General features: G+C 39.6%; 1 protein-coding gene and 1 long non-coding RNA gene across 2 annotated transcripts in view; one reads left to right on the top strand and one right to left on the bottom strand.

Moving 5' to 3' along the window:
- LOC103106010 (uncharacterized) overlaps positions 1–5,494 on the bottom strand; it is a 65,598-nt gene extending 60,104 nt beyond the window's left edge. The window contains exons 1-2 of the long non-coding RNA XR_008911427.1: positions 5,058–5,494; positions 4,734–4,819 (exon numbers count right to left, since the gene is read on the bottom strand). This is a non-coding gene — a long non-coding RNA (uncharacterized LOC103106010). The remainder of the gene's footprint in view (positions 1–4,733; positions 4,820–5,057) is intronic.
- On the top strand, positions 1,781–17,548 carry AQP11 (aquaporin 11). Its single transcript, XM_007490904.3, has 3 exons — positions 1,781–3,033; positions 14,794–14,910; positions 17,226–17,548. Exons 1-3 carry the CDS (start codon positions 2,430–2,432, stop codon positions 17,303–17,305), a joined length of 801 nt encoding a protein of 266 aa, XP_007490966.1. The 5' UTR covers positions 1,781–2,429; the 3' UTR covers positions 17,306–17,548.
- Positions 17,549–19,259: the final 1,711 nt, after the last annotated feature.

The raw sequence follows: 19,259 nt of genomic DNA, 5'->3' as shown, positions 1-19,259 counted from the left end.
AATTTGGGGTAAAAGAAGGGAAGTAATATGTAATAAGACTGAAAAGGTAGATTATAGCCAAATTGTGATTAGCCTTAGCTAAGATATTTTATCCTATAGCCAACAGGGAGTCACAGAAGGTTTTTATTTGCTGTTTTTAGCAGGGAAGGCACAGATCTGTGCCTTAGGAAGGTTATTTTATTTAATAGCTGAATGAAGTATAGATTTGAAAGGAGGGAGACTAGAGATGAGGTCAGTTAGGAGCTATTACAATAATCCAAGGGGGGAAAGTAAATAAATACCTTAACTAAGGTAATAAGTGAAGAGAAACAGTGAAATTTGAATTGATAAAAGTCAGACAATTTCTTGGATATAGGCTGACAAAAGGAAGAGTCAAAGGTGACTCAGCTTAAATTACTTTGATTTACTGAGAGACTGATGGAGGTTGAGTTGGTACTTTGAGGAGAGAAGACTGGAACAGCTGCTATGATCTATGCATATGATAGATTATTCTAATGGCAGTTTCAGGAAGTATTTTGTAGAAGGCTTCTGCAATATTACAGAGAGCTTGATAATGAGGTTTTATATTAAGGTAACGGTAGTAGGATCATCGGGAAAAGGGCAGATGAGTGAGATGTAAGGAAGAATAAAAAGAACTAGGTGATAGTTGCTTGGATAAGAGGGGTGAAAGAGAAGTAGGTTATAGCACCAAGGCTTCAAATGTGGGAAAGTGGATGAAGTGATACTAATGACAGGTACAGTGAAAAATCATATTTAGGCAGAAAGAAAAACTTCACTGAATTTGAGACATCCATCCTGATGATGTCCTATAGGCACCTGGAAGATTATCAACCTACACTCAGAAGTCAGAACTAGAGATAAAAGATTTGGGAGTCATTTGTCAAAAAATGGCAGCTGAATCTGTAAAAGTCAATGAAATGACCAAAAAGAGAAGTGTAGAGAGAGAAAATGACTATTTTTTTTTCCTTCAAATGACTGAAAACTAGGATTTAGAATAGAATTTCAGAATGGAAAGAACCTTCATCTGGTACAATCCTTAACTGAGGAGAAATTATTCCTGTAATGTGGTAGTCATGTTCATCCAGTATCTTCTTGAATAACTTCCAGGAAGAAGAACCTTCTATCTCTAGAGATAGCCAATTCCTTTTTCAGATAGCCCTAATTATTAAGACTATTTTCCCCACCTAGATGAGAAAAAAAAAACTGTCCTAAGCACAAATGCAAGTTGCAGAGAGAGATTTAGGTGTGATAAAGAAAACTTGCTAACACTTACTGATCCCAAAGGGTAACTGTTTGCCTGGTGGGGGCTCAGGCAGCAGGGCCTGGATGGCCACTTGTGTCCCATAGGTCCTCTATTATTATTTAGGCGCACGGTTTGGGTTCGATGGCCTCTGTGGTCCCTTTTCAACATTAAAATTCTGGAATACTGGACCTGCCCTATGCTTGAAGGTAATTTTTATGACCCCTTGCTTTCTTGAAAATTCTCTCTGAACAATGTAGGGTGAATGAGTAATTGAGTGTGGAGAATTTCAGGCAAGACCCCTCCTCCCCCGGGCAGGGGTCACAGCCACTGCATTGCAGGGAAACTGAACCTTTGTTCACCATGAAAATGGTACAACCACGGGAGGCTGAGGTGAGAAAAGGTGTGGGCTTTTGTCCCCTTGACCGCAGAGGGTGGGTAACATGGAAAGAAAGTCACTTGAGGAAGCTGAGTGCTTTCGCAAGTGCTTTCTTTGCTCCTGGCCAACTGTCACGCCGGCGCTCAGAGCGACTCCGCTCAGTCCTCGACGCTCTCTCCTAGCAACGGTGTAGGCGCGTGCCCGCTCTCGCGAGTGTACGCCTGTGCGGTGGGCCCTCCCCCTGCCCTAGCGGCGGCGTGCACGCGCCCTCCCTTTCCTACGCCAAGGAAACTTCCACCTACTATCCCAAAGGTCAGAGAGGCTCGTGGCTTGGAGCCGGGGTCGGGGGGGGGGGGGGGTCGTCGATTCGGCCGCGTACGCGTGGTGGTGCCCCCCCGGAGCGCGCTCCTCCTTCCTTCCTGCAATCCGCTCTCTAGGTTCCCATCCCCATTCGTTACGTCCGAGGGAGCCGAGGCGAATGTGAGGTGTACGCGTTTCTCCCCGGGCTGGGTGAGACTAACCGTTGGGAACCTCCCTCCCCGGAGTCGCCGTCTTAGTCCGCTACCTCCCCTCCCCGGCTCTACCCCTTAGACTAACTGGGAGCCGGGGAGGGGAGGACGAGAAGAAGAGGGAGGCGGAGGAAGAAGAGGAGGAGGAGAGAAGAGGAACCCACCCCTTTTGTCCTTTCTTCCCCTCTAAGCTTTCGAGCTGGAAAAGAACTTAGACCAAACTCCGGCCCCTAACCGGTCGGAGTGGAAACAACCCGAAAAATCAGGGTTTTCCTTGAAAGAGCTGATCTCCACCCTGCAGATGATGTGGAAAGAGGGGCAAAACTCCTGCATCTCCCTGGGAGTGATTCTTGGTGTGGTCCTGCTCACCGGCTTAATGCGCGTGACGTTCCGGAGGCGTGTCTTCTCCACGGTCACCCGCACCTTCGTGGCGGAGCTGCTGGCCACCTTCCAGCTGTGCTGCTGCTCGCACGAGCTCCAGGTGCTGGTCGAGCTGGGTCCGTCCAACCCCAGCTGGCCCTTGACCATTATATACTTTCTCTCACTGGTTCACGGCTTGACGCTGGTGGGCGCTGTCAGCAACCCATGCGGGGTCCTGGAGCAGTTGGCGCTGGAACAGATGCCCGTGGGTATGAGCATTCTCAAGATACTTGCTCAGATGCTCGGCGCATGGTTTAGCCGGACTTTCATGTTGTGGATCTGGAAGATGGGCATTTCGAAGTGGCACTATCCCGAGAGGGCTCTGAAGTGTACCAACCCCATCCACATCGCTCTACCCGAGGCATTCCTCGTGGAGATGTTCTGCTCCTTCATCTTCCACAGTACCATGATGCATTTCCAGGAGATCAGGCTCAAGTTTCGCATCCACTTGCAGGCAGCGCTCATCACGTTTTTGGTCTTCGCAGGTTTGTTTCTAGAGCACACACAGCTCACTAGGCATCCACTCCCATTCCCTTTAAACCGTACAGATCTATGCACCACCATCACCACTGTTCTAGCCATTTCCCAGTTGTTTTTGTTATGGGATTTTTTTTAATACCTTGTATTTCTGTAGTGCTTCTGAAGTTTACAAGGAGTAACTCTATGAAGGAGGAAACTTAAGTATTCTTTTTACCCACATTTTATGGACTGAGAGGCTAAGTGAATTACAAAAGTGGCATAGTAAACTCTAATCTAAGCCATAGAATTATAGGGCTTGGAACCTGTAACAAAACTGTTGAGATTATCCAGGACAACACCCCAATTTTACCGAAGAGGAAACAGATTGGGTGAGGGGAGGGAGATGACTTGACCGATTAAAAGATTGTAAGCAGTTGGGACAGGATATGGACTTGGGCAGGTTTTCTGATTCGAAAACCTTTTTTTTCCATTATAGGACAACGGCTGCCAATTCCAGAACAATTTTTACACTTTACCTCTCTAAAGAGACAGGGCTATAATATAGTTCCAGCTCTGAGTGCATTTTAGGGCATAACCAAGCAAAAATGATTTTTAATGACAACAACCAAATGGTGGAACTGAGGGATGAGGTTCTGTAAGATGTGAAAGGGTCCGTTACCTGGAAGAATGAATGGGTCCTGTAAGAAATTTTAGAGGGCATTGCTTGGAGAAATGAAGGCTTGGGCAAATCATATTTGTCTTCAAACATGGAAAGAGCTGTTGTGTAGAAGGGAGATTTAGACATGCTTATTCTCTTTGGCTCCAGAGAAGTTGGCTGGGTTCAGAGTAATCTGAAAATATTTTGTCTCAGTCCACAAGCATTTATGAAGTGCTGAAGATGTGCCAGCTTCAAGTGCTTAAGATACAAATAAAGATAAAAACACGTCTCCTGCTCTTGGCGAGCCCTCTTCCGGCAGCACTAATCATAGTTTTGGTCTTTGGTCAGAAAAAAAAAGATACTAGGAGGAGAGAATGTGGATTGGGAAAAGCTTCTTGCCCAAAGTAGGATTGAGGCTGAGTATTGAAGGAAGCCAGGGAACCAGATTGCAGAGATGAGAAGGGATCCAGGCATTGGGGACTGCTGATGGAAAAAGTTCAGAAGATTAGGGTCCTTGGACAGTAGAATACTTAGAGGAGAATAAAGTATAAAAAAAGGCAACTAAATAGTTCAGTGATTAAGAGCCAGACGGTGGAATTGGGAGGTCCTGGATTCAAATTTGGCCTCAGATACTTCTAGCCACATAACCCTAGGCAAGTCACTTAATCCCAATTGCCTAGCCTTTACCTTTCTTCTACCTTGGAATTGATACTATCAATTCTGAGACACAAGGTAAAGGTTTAAAAAAAAGTGTAAGAATCCTGGAAAGAAAAGAGTCATGTTGTGAAGGACTTTAAAGGTCAAACTAAGGAAATGGAGGGTTTTTTAAGTTGGTAATGACTAGACCAGGATTTACTTATTTCAAAACAGTCACTTCCATTTGAAGTTTTTAATTTATAACGATCACATTCCTACCCAAAACTGACAAAAGATCCAAAGAGTATCTGTTCAATATAAATTCTTCTAGTCTTTTCTAATACTTGCTTCTTATAGAAGCATAGTTACTTTAAAATACTCCAACATATCATGTGATATTTAAAAATTCATTTATAAGTAATCTAAACATACCTCAAATAGAAGTAACTTCTTTGAAACAACACTGGCCCGTTTGTCCATGATACAGTTTTCACCAATCCCAAATGTAGTTGAATCTTCTGTAAAGGCAGAGATTTAAGAAACAGTATTGAATGATACCTGTTTGAAATGGAGCACATTTGATGTGGAGATAGGGGTATCTCTAACCCATCTTTATATCTGAACACATTCTTTAAAATTCTTTCAAGATAGTCTTTATATTTTAGCTTTGTTGAAGTAGAAAATGAAACTACTTTAGTACTAAGCCCATTTAAAGACTCACCCTTTGTAGCTTCCAAGTTATAGTTAATTACTCACATTTCTATAGAATTGTATTGTTAACAGAGCACTTTCCTTCTCCAAACCCTGTTGAGGTGGTTCCTGTTTTTTCTCTCCAGCTGAGGACACTGAGATTCAGAGAGGTGGAGACTTAGCTAAGGTCACACAGTTAGTAAGTAATAAGAGTTGAGACCTTAATTCAACAAATTCATTGCTCTTTCCAAATCAGAAAAGGATCTTTACTTTCCTTTAAAATTAAAGCTGTGTTGTATCTATGGCCTCTTTAGAAGGGCTATTTACACAATCTACTCCTCAGTGTTTTCTTTTGTGGATAGAGAGGAAAGGTGGCCAGCTAGGAAAGAGCAAACCTATTGTAGGATTGGCAAGTCCAGTTTCAAAATTCTAGTCTTAGCTAAAGAAGAAACATTTCCAAGGTCTTTCACAAGATCAGTTCTACCAAAAATAATTATGACAGTGCAATATTTATAGACTGCTCTACGATACCTTCATTTTGTACACAAGTAAAGATTTTTTAAGATAGAGAAATGGTAAGATTTGAAGCTTTAAGATTAAAACTAAGGAAACACGCTGAAGGAACTTCTGGGAACAGCACATTTTGGGCAAGAAGGTTCCTTCCTCCCACATAAGAGGTCTTGAATAGAAGGTACAGCCCACTGGAGAACAGGAAACAATCTGCACTCTTTGGGGCCAGATCCAAATAAATAATTGCAGGGTAATACAAGTTATACTCATGGTGTTATGATTTCTTCTTTTGTTCCTTTCTTTTCTTTTGGATTAATGACTTGTTCTCCCCTTAGAAGTAATAAAATCTATAGATAAAAGGAACTTCGGAGGTCACTTGGTCTAGCCATGTCATTGTAGAGGAAAATGAATTTTACAGGGCAAAAGAGCTTGCTTTTTTCATAAAGTTAGTAAAAGTAGCAGGGACAAGATTTAGGTGTTGTGATTTGAGTATTTATTTTTCTTTCTGCTGCATCATGAAGCCAGAAGTATAACTAGGAAAAGGACTTTGTTCCAGAGCACTGAAATTTAGAGGTCATAAAATTCTTTGACTTATCCCTTGATTAGCAATAATAAAATAATTAGGCCTAGACCTGTGGTTTTCAGAGGAGGAAACTCTCATCAATGCAAATTGAAACCTTTTCTCTAATTTAAGAGAATTACCTGGAGCATGAAAATTAAATGACTCCCCTAGCTACGATCATACAGCCTGTATGTCCCTGAGACTAACCCCATCTTTCTTCTTCAAAGCCAGTTTTCTTTCTACCATGACATGCTGCCCCTCATTTACAACAATAGGTAAAATACAGAGGTCCCAGATACACCATCTGCAAGTCACTGTAGTAACTAATTCCCCCTCATGTTCAAGTGAATATATCTTAATGGAATTACTATCACATTGAATTACTATCACATTATTACAAAATTGATCTGAAGGCTCAATCTAGGTTGTTGGCAATAGGCACCAAAATTGCTAGTCTCACCTCTGCATAAGGTCCCTATGGAAATTACATGGAATTCATTCAGAATCATTAAATCTCTGAGTTTGAAAGGAACTTAAGAGGTTCATCTTGTCCAACTACTTCCTGAATAGGAATTCCTTTCCACCACATCTCTGCTAGAACACCTCCACTTACAAAGAATTGACTAGTTTTAGAGACAGCATTTAGGCCGCTCTCGGTATCAGGAAGTTTTCTTAATTACATTGAAACTAAAATCCATGTCTCTGTAATTTCTAATTCTTCTCAATCAGCTAGGTTTATTCTTTTGACCATGTGATAGTATTTGAGCTACTTGTGAGACAGCTTTAATGTATTTGTTTACACACACTCCCTCTCTCCCCTTTCTCCCCCCTTATGTTCTTTTCTTTCTTTGAAGAAGCTTTAATTTCTCCATTTCTCCAGCTGAGCCTTATGTGGCAGGATATCATGGATTGAGTGCAGTCTCACCTGGGCCCACATAGAACAGAACCCTCCTCCCCCCCTTTTTTTGCTCCCATGAATACAGTGTGGACAATAGATAATGAAGTAAGACCTTTTTTCATCTTGTATATTCATGTTACCCTTAGGCAAAATTATGGAACCCATATGAGAAGGTGTGGGTGGGACGTGATTTGTACCCCAAACTGAACAAATCTACCATTGTATAAAAGAACAATATGATTTCATAAATTCTATCCTCCCTCTATAAAAATCAGTAAAACCAATTAACATTCTTTTGGTTTGAGGGTGGGGGGTTAGGGTTAGGAGAGAGCAACAAAACCTGGGAATGGTTTAGAAAATATAATGCGCTCTAAGAATAACTAGACATGAATTTACAGTATTAATGATGACCTGCAGCCCTGCCCTAGAATATATTTGTAGGTTGATGTTTTGGAACTAGTATACTAGTGTAATCAACTAGTATTTTACTTAACTCATAGTGCCCTAATCATAGTATCAAAATCATTAACATGTTTTTGCTGTTCTTTTTATCCCAAGGGTGGCCAGGATTACTAGTTTACTAGTTTAATAGAGCTCTGATTCACTATATAATACCCTTCTTCAAACCTTCTATGAATTGGTGATCTCATCAGTATATGATCCATGATGCATAATAATTTGAGATTTAAAAGTAGCAATGCCTATTTCAAGACCACCTCACGCCTGGGAATGTGGTTTTTGTGCTAAAAAAATATAGTTCAGTGACTAGAGAAAAGCAATATTTTTCCAATTTGATTACACTTTACCATTTACTGTCCTGTGAGGTCTGTAATGCAAGTTCTGTGTGTTTCCTGCTTTGTAAAAGTGAGCTTGGACTTAGAAAGATGAACTGACTTGGTACAGTCACCACACCAATTAGCATGTCTCCAGAGAAACGCAGATTTGGGTCTTCTGCCTTCAAGCCCAGGGGTCTTTTTATCCCATCTTGGTATTACTTTATACATAACTGACTGACCATAGATTGAAAAGAAGATGTACTTATTTGCTCTAATTCCAATTTTAAGGGTTTCAACAATCAAGTTAAACAGTATTTTGGTTTTAATATTTGAGTCTATGAGTTTCTTAGTTCCAAGTAGAGTAGTTTGATACCTTTCTAAATCATGATAGGTAAAGTTCTATACAAACTTCCAGTATCTTTACAAAGTTGTTGGTTTTTTTTTTTTTGAAAAATGTTTTTGTTATAAGATTTTCTGTGGAAAATTTAAACAAAAGTGTATGTTATTAATTCCCTACAAAACCCACCTATTTGTAGATTGGCCCATATTCTCTTTTGGTATCTCTTCAGCTCCTATTGATTCAGCTGTCATGTCTCTACAGTACAGAGATAGGGAGGCTATGCCTGAGCTTTAATTGGCAGAGAGAGCTTCTTTCCAGGTGAAGGAAGCATCCTTCACTAATGTAGGTTAGCATCTGTTTTACAATTTAGAAGTCTTGGAGAGTTGTCCAGAGCCCTAAGAGGTTAAGTGCTTTACCCAGACTAGACTGTGTCCAAAACTGGATTTGCACCCAATTCTTCCTGTCTTCAGGGCCTTCTTTCTAGCCATGTCAAAGATGACTTCTAGATGTCTGCTGGACAGCTTTATAGGATGTCTAAGAAAGCCTTTTTTTTTTTTAATTTTTAAACCCTTACCTTCTGTCTTAGAATCAATACTGTGTATTGGTGCCAAGCCAGAAGAGTGATAAGGGCTAGGCTATAGGGGTTAAGTGACTTGCCCAGGGTCATATAGCTGGGAAGCTGAAACCAGATTTGAACCCAGGACCTCCCATCTCGAGGCCTGGCTCTCAATCCACTGAACTGCTCAGCTGCCCCGTTTGAGAAAAACTTTTCTTTCTCCCTAAAACCAACCCCACTCTGAACCTTAGTATTATTGTGGAGGGTACCCCATTCTTTTTTTCCTTTTTTTCTTTTAATAACAAATTTCCATATAAGTTTTTCAAAGTTATATGATCCAGATTGTCTCCTTTTCTTCTTCCTTCTCCCCTCCCAGAACTGGCAAGCAATTCAATCTGGGTTATACATGTATTATTATCATGCAAAACATTTCTATATTATTCTTTTTTGTAAGTGAATAACCTTGTAAAACCAAAACCCCAAAATATATACCCAAATGAACAAGTGATAAAATCATGTTTTCATCTGCATTTCTACTCCAACAGTTCTTTCTCTGGAGGCAACAGCATTCTTTTTCATAAGTCCCTCAGAATTGTCCTGGATGGTAGCAAAGTCTATAACAGTTGATCATTCCACAGTATTGCTGTTACTGTGTACAGTAAAGCGGTAATGGCTAGGTGATGGGGGTTAAGTGACTTGCCTAGAATCAGATCTGAGGCCAGATCTGAATCCAGGACCTCCTGTCTCTAGGCCTGACTCTCAGTCCACTGAGCCACCTCACTGCCTCTTGTCTGCCATATTGTTTTATCTCTTAAAGATGGGCCTAGCACACAGAAGAGAGAGAAGTGTGGCACAGGGGGTTGATGCTAGAGGCAGGTAGACCTGGATTCTAGCCTGCCACTGACATTTATATGCAATCATAGGCAAGTTGTTGAACCTTCACGAAGATATAAGATGAAGGTCCTCTCCAAAAGGGCTTTAAGACTCAAATAAGATAGCTATGCAAAGCACTTTACCTACCTTAAATCATTAAATGAATATGAGTTATTTTAGTAAGTGCTCATTAAACATTTGCTGAGTTAGGAAGATGAGATTTTATTAACTATGAAATAATGTTGTTCAGTTGTGTCTGACTTCATGCCCCCACTTAGAGTTTTCTTGGTAAAGATACTGGAGTGGGTTACCCTTCTCCAGCTCATTTTACAGATGAGGAAACTGAGACAAATATTATTAAGTGTCTTGCCCAGGGTCACACTGCTGGTAAGTGTCTGAGGCTAGATTTGAACTCATGAAGATGAGTCTTCTGATTCCAAGTTGGGTGATCTACTGTACTACCTGGCTAGTACATTGCAAAAGAAGGTAATGATACAATTCAGAAAAATTCTGAATTATGCTGTGCAGTTTGAAAGAAGTTCAGACAATCAGGGATATCTAAGAGGTCTAGAGCAGTCGAGAAAGGCTTCATGGAAGAAGTAGAATTTATATTTGCCTTTCAAAATGGAGCTCATAAAGGTTGGCTATATCTACATTCTAATGGGTCCTTTTCAAATTGATTGAATTCAAATCAGTTATTTTTATATATTCTAAATAACAGGTTTTCAAATATAAGCCTTTACATCTACAAGCACACACAATTTGCATATATTTTTGTATTTTATGTCCACTCTTTGAATATGTAGAAGAAATGTCTTTAGTTTTAATCTGTGCCATTGTATTTGCATTGAAAGGTTTAAATTGTTGAAACTGAAAAGTAGGAATTTTCTATGTTTCTAATCTACATTGAATTTCAGTTTGGCTTATGATTTCCTAAAATCCTTTCTCTTTTTTTTCCTCTCTCTCTCCCTTGCCCCAAATTGGAATTTTCCCTCTAGTAAAGTTAACATGAAATGTCTCAAATGTTCATAATTATGCAATTATCTAACAATGTGGAATTTAATAAAAATGAATCAAATTGCATCAGCGTGATAGTTATGGTTTTTCTTGATACTGTAAGGAGGGTTAACTGGAAGGAGGTAGAAGTAAAAAGAAATTTAAAAAATTTTTGTAAAATAAACTTAATCGTACAAAATATTTACTTTTGGTTAAAAATTCAAACATATAGAGCTTAAAAACAGATAATATGATTTCTTGCTAATACATAATGCCTCTGAATTTCCTTCCCTGAGGCTCAGTTTTTCCATCTATAAAATCAGATGGTTAGACTAGATGCTGTCCAAGGTCTCTTCCAGCTTTAGAATTCTGACTTGAATTATCCAGTGGATCAGAAAACATTTAAAACAATAAGTGCCCTCATTGCTGTAATGCTTGACAGTTTACACAGTGCTTTACTCACAATCTCAGTTAGGTATTGCAGGGGATAGTGTTATCCTGTTACAGATGAGAAAAAGGAGAGATAGACCACGAGGAATGGAGCAAAGTGCCTGGTGTCCCATGATATTTGGCATCAAATTAGTAGAGGTGATGTTTTTCCTTTTTTCTTTTCTCATTTTTTTACATTCATTATTTAAAATTTTTTTACATGTTAATACATTTAAAATAATTATTTTCTGACATTTTGTGATCTATTTTCTCTCCCTCTTTTTCTCTCCTCCCTCTTCCCCAGAAGAGGTGATGTTTTTCAAAGAAGTTATACTAATAGCAGATGTTGTCTTTATTACACAGAGGAAGAAAGGTGGCTAAGAAGATTGTTCTAATTTTTCATGTATTTTTTTTTAAAGCGGTAGCCCATTGTGTGGGGATTTAAAAAATCATGACTGACACTCAATGAAATGCCAGTTTAGTCTTAAATGAGGTAAAAAATGTATATTTCTAATGCTAATAAAAATTACTTTTTATATTAAAAGCCAAACTGTGTGATTTATTTTTTAAATATTTGTTTTAAATTTTCATAATTTATATAATTCTAATGAAGCTTCAGGAGATGCTTGATGTAAAACTATATTGATTTCACAAATTTCATTTTCAAGGGATTTTTAAAATAAATAATATAGGATATTGATCCTGCCTAAGGAGATTGCCTGGTATTGATGCTTATAATTTGGTTATTAAAAGTGTCCAAAGCCACATTTTAGATAAGGCAAATGGAAATGTTTACGGGCTGCAAGGGTACTTTGGTGATCTCTCCAAAGCTCCTGAATACTTTGATAGTATAACAAGGCAAAGCTTTTGTGGAAATTTTAATGGTAATAAAAGCCAGCCAATATTTTTGGCTTTTATTGCTGAAAAAGTCTGATTTTTAAAAATAACGGTTTTTTTTAGTTAGAATGTTAACATTTGAATATGTGTGGGAGATAAAAAGCTTATTTTATTTAAAAGCAGATTCAACAGTGTAAAATGTAGTTTTAGTAAAGGAATGATAGTTACTATCCACTTATTTACTTTGACAATCCAAATCAAAGCAGTTAGTGGAAACTGGAGAATATTTTAAGGACTAAGTAACTCTTACCCTTTTTTAAACACACATATATCTAATTATTTATACTTCCACTTCGTTGTCAAACTAGAATGCCTGTTGCTGAACATTCCTTTTTTTAAAATCAGGGTTTGTGTTTGAATTTTTTGCTTTACCTTAGTGTTTATTTTTATGTCTGATACATTTTGAAAAACCATTCTATGATAGTAATGTCAGCTTACATTTTTGTAGTTTACAAAGCACTTTTCTCACCACAGATCCGAGGAGTTATCATCCTCAGTTAACAGATAAGAACTTCTCTGAAACTTTGTTTCAAAGATCATGTAGCTAATAAATGTCAGAGTTGATCCTCAGACCCAAGTCCAAGGTCTTTTTCACTATGTCATACTGATGATCTAACCATCCCACACTTGCAGTTTTATTCACCCTCGGCATTGACTTTCTGCCCAGACCAGCTTTCAGTCAGGAGGCCCCTAGTAGACATTCTGAGTAATTTTAGAAAGATTTAGCTGGGGATTAGCTTGGCCTGGATAATCTGGAACTACCCCTGTCTCCATGTTAGAAACCCAAAAAACACATTACTGGAACAAAAGTTCCCTTCTCTTCCTAGGGCTTCTCTGCATTGTACCCCACTGTAGCTATATATTTAAAGACAGTCCCTGGGGTTCATCCAATTAGAACTGATCTGATAAGGGTATGGAAAGTGTCAGTGAACATTCAAGCCTTTTGACATGAGCATTCTGCTAAGAAGTGTCTCCAGTGAGCCTTTGTCACTCAGTATTTTAATATATTGGCCTCCTACAATGGATTGTCCAATTCTCCTGATAGGGGTTCAAGAGTCACAGGACTAAGGGAAACGGAAAATATGATCTGGGGACGAGTAGAATGAGGTATTTGGGGACGGCCTGGTGAAATACTTTAAGTTGACTTAATGAGGGGGCAGCTGGGTAGCTCAGTGGATCAAGAGCCAGGCCTGGAGTCAGGAGGTCCTGGGTTCCAATGTGGTCTTAGATGCTGTGTGACCCTGGGCAAGTCACTTAACCCCCATCGCTCAGCCCTTATTGCTCTTCTGCCTTGGAACCAATACACAGTATTGATTCTAATATGGAAGGTGAGGGCTTAAAAAAAGTTGACTTAATGAAAAAATAGACATAATTGGAAATCACCTTCAGTTTGCCATGATCAGGCAGATCCCAAGTAGGCTAATTTTAGGCTCAGGATTCGGAAACCTTTCTAAGACTGAGAAATGCTTGCAAGCTGCTAGCTGATCAAAGGTTTGGAAATGGAATAGCGGAATGTATATAGGCCACTCCACAGTCTCCACCTAGTTTCTAAACAGTACTGTGATGCTTACTGCTTGTGAAACCTTGGGAAAGTCACGTCCTGGACCTCAGTTTCCTTATCTGTAAAATGAAGGAATTGGCTCAGATGGGCTGTTTCCTTCCGGGTCTATACCTGGGTGCTTTCTATGAATGTCATGGTACTGTTGTAGGAATGGCAGAGTTAGAGCAAGAAATCTGGTTCCAGATGAACTGTCCTGGCCATTCTGTTGTTGAAGTGTGTTTTCCAGATGGCCAGAGTGATGAGTTCCATTGCTAGGTCCATGGCCTTTGACCCTCCACCTCAGACTCCTGCAACTCTAAGTGATTCTGGTGGAAAGGGCAGCAATGTTCACTGTCTCTGAGTAGCTCAATCATGACTTCCAAATCTGTGGTCATTTTAATAAATTATCATAATGGTCATCAATAACATCTTTGTCATTCTAATTAAAGTTGGGGTCTGTCATACATTCTATTATTATATTAGCACTTTTAAACTAGTAACTATTGTGCCCTTTTTATCTTCTTTAGAAGGTTATTTGGACTTTACCCTACTTAGAGTTAATAGCTAACAGGATATTTATTTTTATTTGTGACAAAAAGTTTTTTTGCCACTTTAACACACTACAAAAAGCTTTGGAAATAGTATTATTAAGATAATTTTTAAAAATATGTAAGAGAGACAAATCTACCAGTATTATTTTCTAAGAACTAGAATAGTAATAATCCTGTACCCTAGTATTTTGTGATTCCAAAATGCCCAATTATAGTAGAAAGGATCTGAAAGAGAAAGTATGCTGAATACTTCGGAACCCTTGGGGGACGGAGCAGTGCATACAGAGATGTTATAATGGGAAGAAAAAGAAAACCCAAAAATTGGATTTGAATTCAGAAGACCAGTATCTGGCATTATCACTTGGGCCAAGTCACTTAACTATTTGGACCTAAACTTGCCCTTATCTGTTTAAGAGCTCTGAATTACTGAAATTCTGTGATCTTATAAGCCTTCTAAGTCCCTCTCCCTTAGGGAGTCTCCATTTCATTACTTACTTACAATAAAGAAATTAGACTTACAAACATGTTGTCTCTCCTGACAGAAGGTAAGCACCGTAATTAAGGGCAGGAACTTTCATTTTTGTCTTTGTATTTCCAGTTCTTAACACAGTACCAGGCAGATGATAGATGTCTAATGAGTGCTTACTGATTTATAAATTAGGTAATTTCTAAGATCCAATTCTTGGTTTGGGGAACAAATACTCATATGAAGTCCTTTTGGTTTCTTTTACAAGTTTAGAGAGATTGTAATTGTTAAGATAATTTGCTAAATATCCAAGATGGTCACATTAGTCATTGCCATCTGTTTTTAGTTCCCAAAGGATGAAAGATACAAAATCTAGTTTAGTGTCATTTTGCTTAAAATGTATTACAGGAGGAAGTCTAACAGGAGCTGTATTTAATCCAGTTTTGGCCCTTTCACTACATTTCCAGTGCTTTCAGAATTTATTCTACAACTATTTCATTGTGTATTGCCTGGGTCCTTCTTTAGGTAAGCATATTTCTATTTCATGCATTTTTCTGGAAATGTTGTTAACTTTGAATTCTATTATCAAGCCTCCACTTTATCATTAGCTGGCCTGGAAGAATCGTTTGAGTTTAAGGCAATGGCAGAGTCCACTGGACTCTCAAGCTTCAATATTAGAACATATCGAAGGGGTCTTCCTAGAGTAACTTAACATTTTTGTGCATTGTAAGTTAACAACTTGAGGCATGTGATTTCAGGGAATATTAGAACTGAAGGAGAGCGCCTGGCTTTACATACCAGATGGTCTCTAAGCTCACATGTGCTATGATAATTTGTAATGCTTCTTGGTTCAGTCTTTTTAGTTCTACAAGTTAGCATATGTTTAAAGAATACAGGTATACGTCAACACAAGAAATAAACATAGTCTTTAAAATAAAAATATGTAAAGAGAAATCCTAGTTTACCACTGACATAAAATATAAGGTCAGAGATGTAGGCTCATGGAAAAAAGTGTGATCCAAAGGTAGGAAGAGCAGTTCAACAAGGGTGAATGGGCTGGGAGCCTGGAGAGCTGGGTTCTTATTCTAGAACTGACTGTAAATAGTTTTGTCACCTTGGGCAAGTCCTTTCTGTCTTCAGGGCCTGATTTCTCATTTGTAAAATGAATGTATGTCTGTTGAGGTGAAGGAGTAAAATTTAGAGCCAAGATTTAATGAAGTTAAAATTAAAGCTAAGACAGAAGAGAGAAAATGGAGGGATCATAGGAATAATGTGGTCTCAAAGAGACAAAAATTTAAGTTCATCAAATCCCAAAGATTACAAACTGGACGAATAAAAGAGATGACAGCTCACTAGGAAAAGAAAGAGAATCAGTCATCTTGTGAGTCAGTTATAGTATTACACAGTGTTAGAGAGCTGGAAGAGACCCCTGAGAATGATCAAGAGCAACATCCTCATTTTTCAGCTGAAGAAACCAAGGCTGAGAGAGGTGACCTGTGGGCCCAAGGTCGCACAACTATTAATTGTCGGGAGGAACTGGAATCCAGATCTTTGGACTCCAAGTCTAGGGTTCTTTTTTCCATTCTACACCATCTTTCTTTCCTTCCTAAGCAGGGAAGATTACAATTTCCAAGTGATCCCTGAGATCATTCCAGATAGGTGAGGTTTTCATGAGCATCCTCTCCATCCCCTACAGAAATCACCCAGAATGTTGTAAATGTGAAGTAGCAGAAATTATACTAGATTTGTCCCTAATTTGTGGGTTTCATAGCATGGAAATCTGGCATACAGCATTTGCTGAAAATGAGGGGTAGTTGATAGAAGGCGATTCTTAAGGTAATGATTACATCCTAGCGGTGACCTCATCAAGAAAACAGAAATGGGCTGAGGAAATTAGTGACATTGTTTCTGACTGCCCTTTCTGGAGTCCCAAGCTGCAGAGTGGACTGGTGCCATCCTGGATGGTGCAACATCTGAATATTGTCACAACCCTAGAATTCAATTGCTGCTGCTTTAGCAAAGAATAATCCTTCTAAACTGGTATCCTACAAACTAATTCTATTTTGGTGTGTTAGTACAGTATAATGCTCTGTCTAATATGATCACTGAACTTAAAAACAAACCCCAAAAGCTATCTGTTGTATTAACTTGATGTTTTCAAACCATAAACCCTCCCCATGATTGAGGATTTATTATTATCTGAGATTCTAAAGCTTCTATCACCCCTAAGGCCAAGCACTCTTCTGCCTTGAAAGTAATTCTTAGTATCGATTCTAAGGATTTAAAAAAATGAAGGTAAAAAAAAAATTTGGAATGAATTTTTTGGAAATATTTACATGTGAGAGTTGGCTCTTTGCCACTGAACTTGTTGGAAACTTTTCATCTATATGTCAGATATTGTAGTGTTATATTTAAAGGGAAAAATATGTGTGTGTCAGAGAATAGTCCTAGGACCATCTTGTATCATGTGTGTTTTTACAAGACAAAACTCCCAAGGTGTTTTCAGAAATTCTGATTTAACTCACGGAGTCTCTGGGATTAGCAAGGACAAAGATCACTCATTGCCTTCTTAGAGATGGAGACAGTTCAGCAAGTCAGACTTGGAGCAGGGACTCTGACTCATAATTCTTCCCATTACTTTTTCTTTGGAATTATCTTGGTTCCTATAGGGATAGATTGCTTTAGGAATTTTGTTTTGAAGGAAAATAAAAATAAACAAATGCTATAAGCACTATAAAGTCTTGCCATGGGAAATTTTTCTGAACATACATAGTTCTTAAATATACAAAACTAAATTATTATAGCCTTTCTGATTTTTTAAATGTTATTTTGTCTTTCAGGTATAATGTTGATGGTTTTGATGTTCAGCCATTTCCTTCCTTGGCTGCATAACATGAATAGAAATAATAAAAATGCATAATGATTTTCAAAGACTAATACTGTTAAATTGCAGTCCAGATGGATGTGAAGCCATCACTGAGCTCATTTACCTCATGTTCTGAATACCACTTGCACTTGTTTTCTCCAAATGTCAAATTTCTCTGGGGATGCTGTCTTATAGTTCCCATCACTAAGACTTTTCAAAAAATGATGTGAAATTGAGGTCTCCTGTGTAAAGACTTGTTTTTTTGAATGATGTTTATTAAAATGCTGCTGGAAAGGACTCATTACATTCGATTTCAATTTCAAGTGACAGTTGTTAACTATTTTTACAAAAGCTAAGCTCTGGAGAGGATTGAAGGGGAGAGATGGAGAAAAATGAAAGAGAACAATCAAGGGCCTTCCAAATCATATAACTAAGAGACCTTCTGATCGAGGGACTAGGACAGCTGGTAGAAATGTCTCTTCTAGAGTTGAGTAGCTGTTCCCTTCAGCCACAAACTTGCCATCAGATTGTTAACCACCTTCACTGATGTCATCTTCCATTAGAAGACCCTGTATATGGACAGATAGATTGTGTGCATGTGTTCTAAATAGACCCTAATCGCACCTCTTAGTACTCCAGGGGTCCATGATGTTATCCCTTCCACCATCCTAGCTTCTCTCTTCTTCAGTAAACGGTTGTGGGAGGTATGGCAGCCAGTAGAGTTTATCCTTGATGGCCAGTCCTTTCCCCACAGGAGAGGGCTCGTTCTCAGATGAGCGATCATCTGTCGCTGTCCTGACCCAGAAGCCTTTCCACCGTGGTAGGACCTGCAGGAGTGTGTTCTCCGCTGGCATAGCCTTCAAGGATCTGGTAGAAATGCTTTCGTGATACTTCGGAATCACAGAACAGCACAGTTCCGTGGAAGGAGCGCCGGATCGGAGGCTAGCGATGCGCACTATCCTGACCCCCTCACTTCCTACGAGCAAGGCCAGTCCTCTCTGGGACTCTGAACCTGGGTCCCTTTTAAATAGAAGGAGTTCCTCACCAGCTCCCTTCCATTTGGTCAGCCTGGGCTTGTTTCTTTAATGGGCAATCCCATTCAGTTCAAATGAGTGAAAAAGGAAGTTTGGAGAAAAGCTCCAAACGTCTTCCCATGATATTTTCATTCATAGGCGAATTAGCTCTTGAAGGCGTAAGTAACACTGTCAGGTGTCACTTTGTTTGGGGTTCCCACCGGGCTATTTTCACATGTAAGTCCGAAGAACAAGAACATCTCTCCCGAGTCAGGCTCTTGCCTGCTGATTCTCTGTATACAGGCTCCCTCGCCTTCAGCCTCTTCTCCTGCACTCAGGACCTATTCCGGGGCCTCGGCCCCCTTGCCCAGAGGAGGAGCATGTAACCTTCCTGGGGCAGCTAGGTAGCACAGTGGAGAGAAGGCAAGGATTTAACAACAAAAAAATAACCTTTCTAACGCCCAGAATGCCACGTGTTTTAGTGGAAAGGGCATTAGATTTGGAATCGGAGCGCCTGGGTCCAAACCCTGGTTCTGACAGCTAACGGTGACTGAGCAGCGTGCTCCGCCTCTCTGGACCTCAATTCTTCATCTATAATAGGAGGGGAATTGGGCTGGATCAGCTTCCAGGCTCCATGCTGATCTCACATCCGACCATCCCCCTCCCCTGCTCAAAAACCTTGTTTTAGAGAGGATAAAACACGCATTCTTCATTCTGTTGGAACTTGACATCACTGGGCTTCAGATCTTCCTGGATTGCCAGAGCGGGCCGGTCCTCTCTCCCAGCTCTGTGCGGGCCATTTCCTAGGCTTAGAAAGTGCTCTTCCTTCTTCATCTCTACCCGATTCCTTCCTCCCCTTGCCTCAGACCAACGCGACTCATCGTGCTCCAGTTTTCTCGGGACACTTTGAATTTCCCCCCATGACTGCCTTGTATTTTTCCTGTGCTTTATCACCCCGTTGACCATAAGCTCCCTGGAGGAAAGGAAGGCCTGGC

Source organism: Monodelphis domestica, chromosome 4 (genome assembly GCF_027887165.1).
Source record: "Monodelphis domestica isolate mMonDom1 chromosome 4, mMonDom1.pri, whole genome shotgun sequence".
NCBI lineage: Eukaryota > Metazoa > Chordata > Mammalia > Didelphimorphia > Didelphidae > Monodelphis > Monodelphis domestica.
This window is presented reverse-complemented; position numbering and strand designations above follow the sequence as displayed.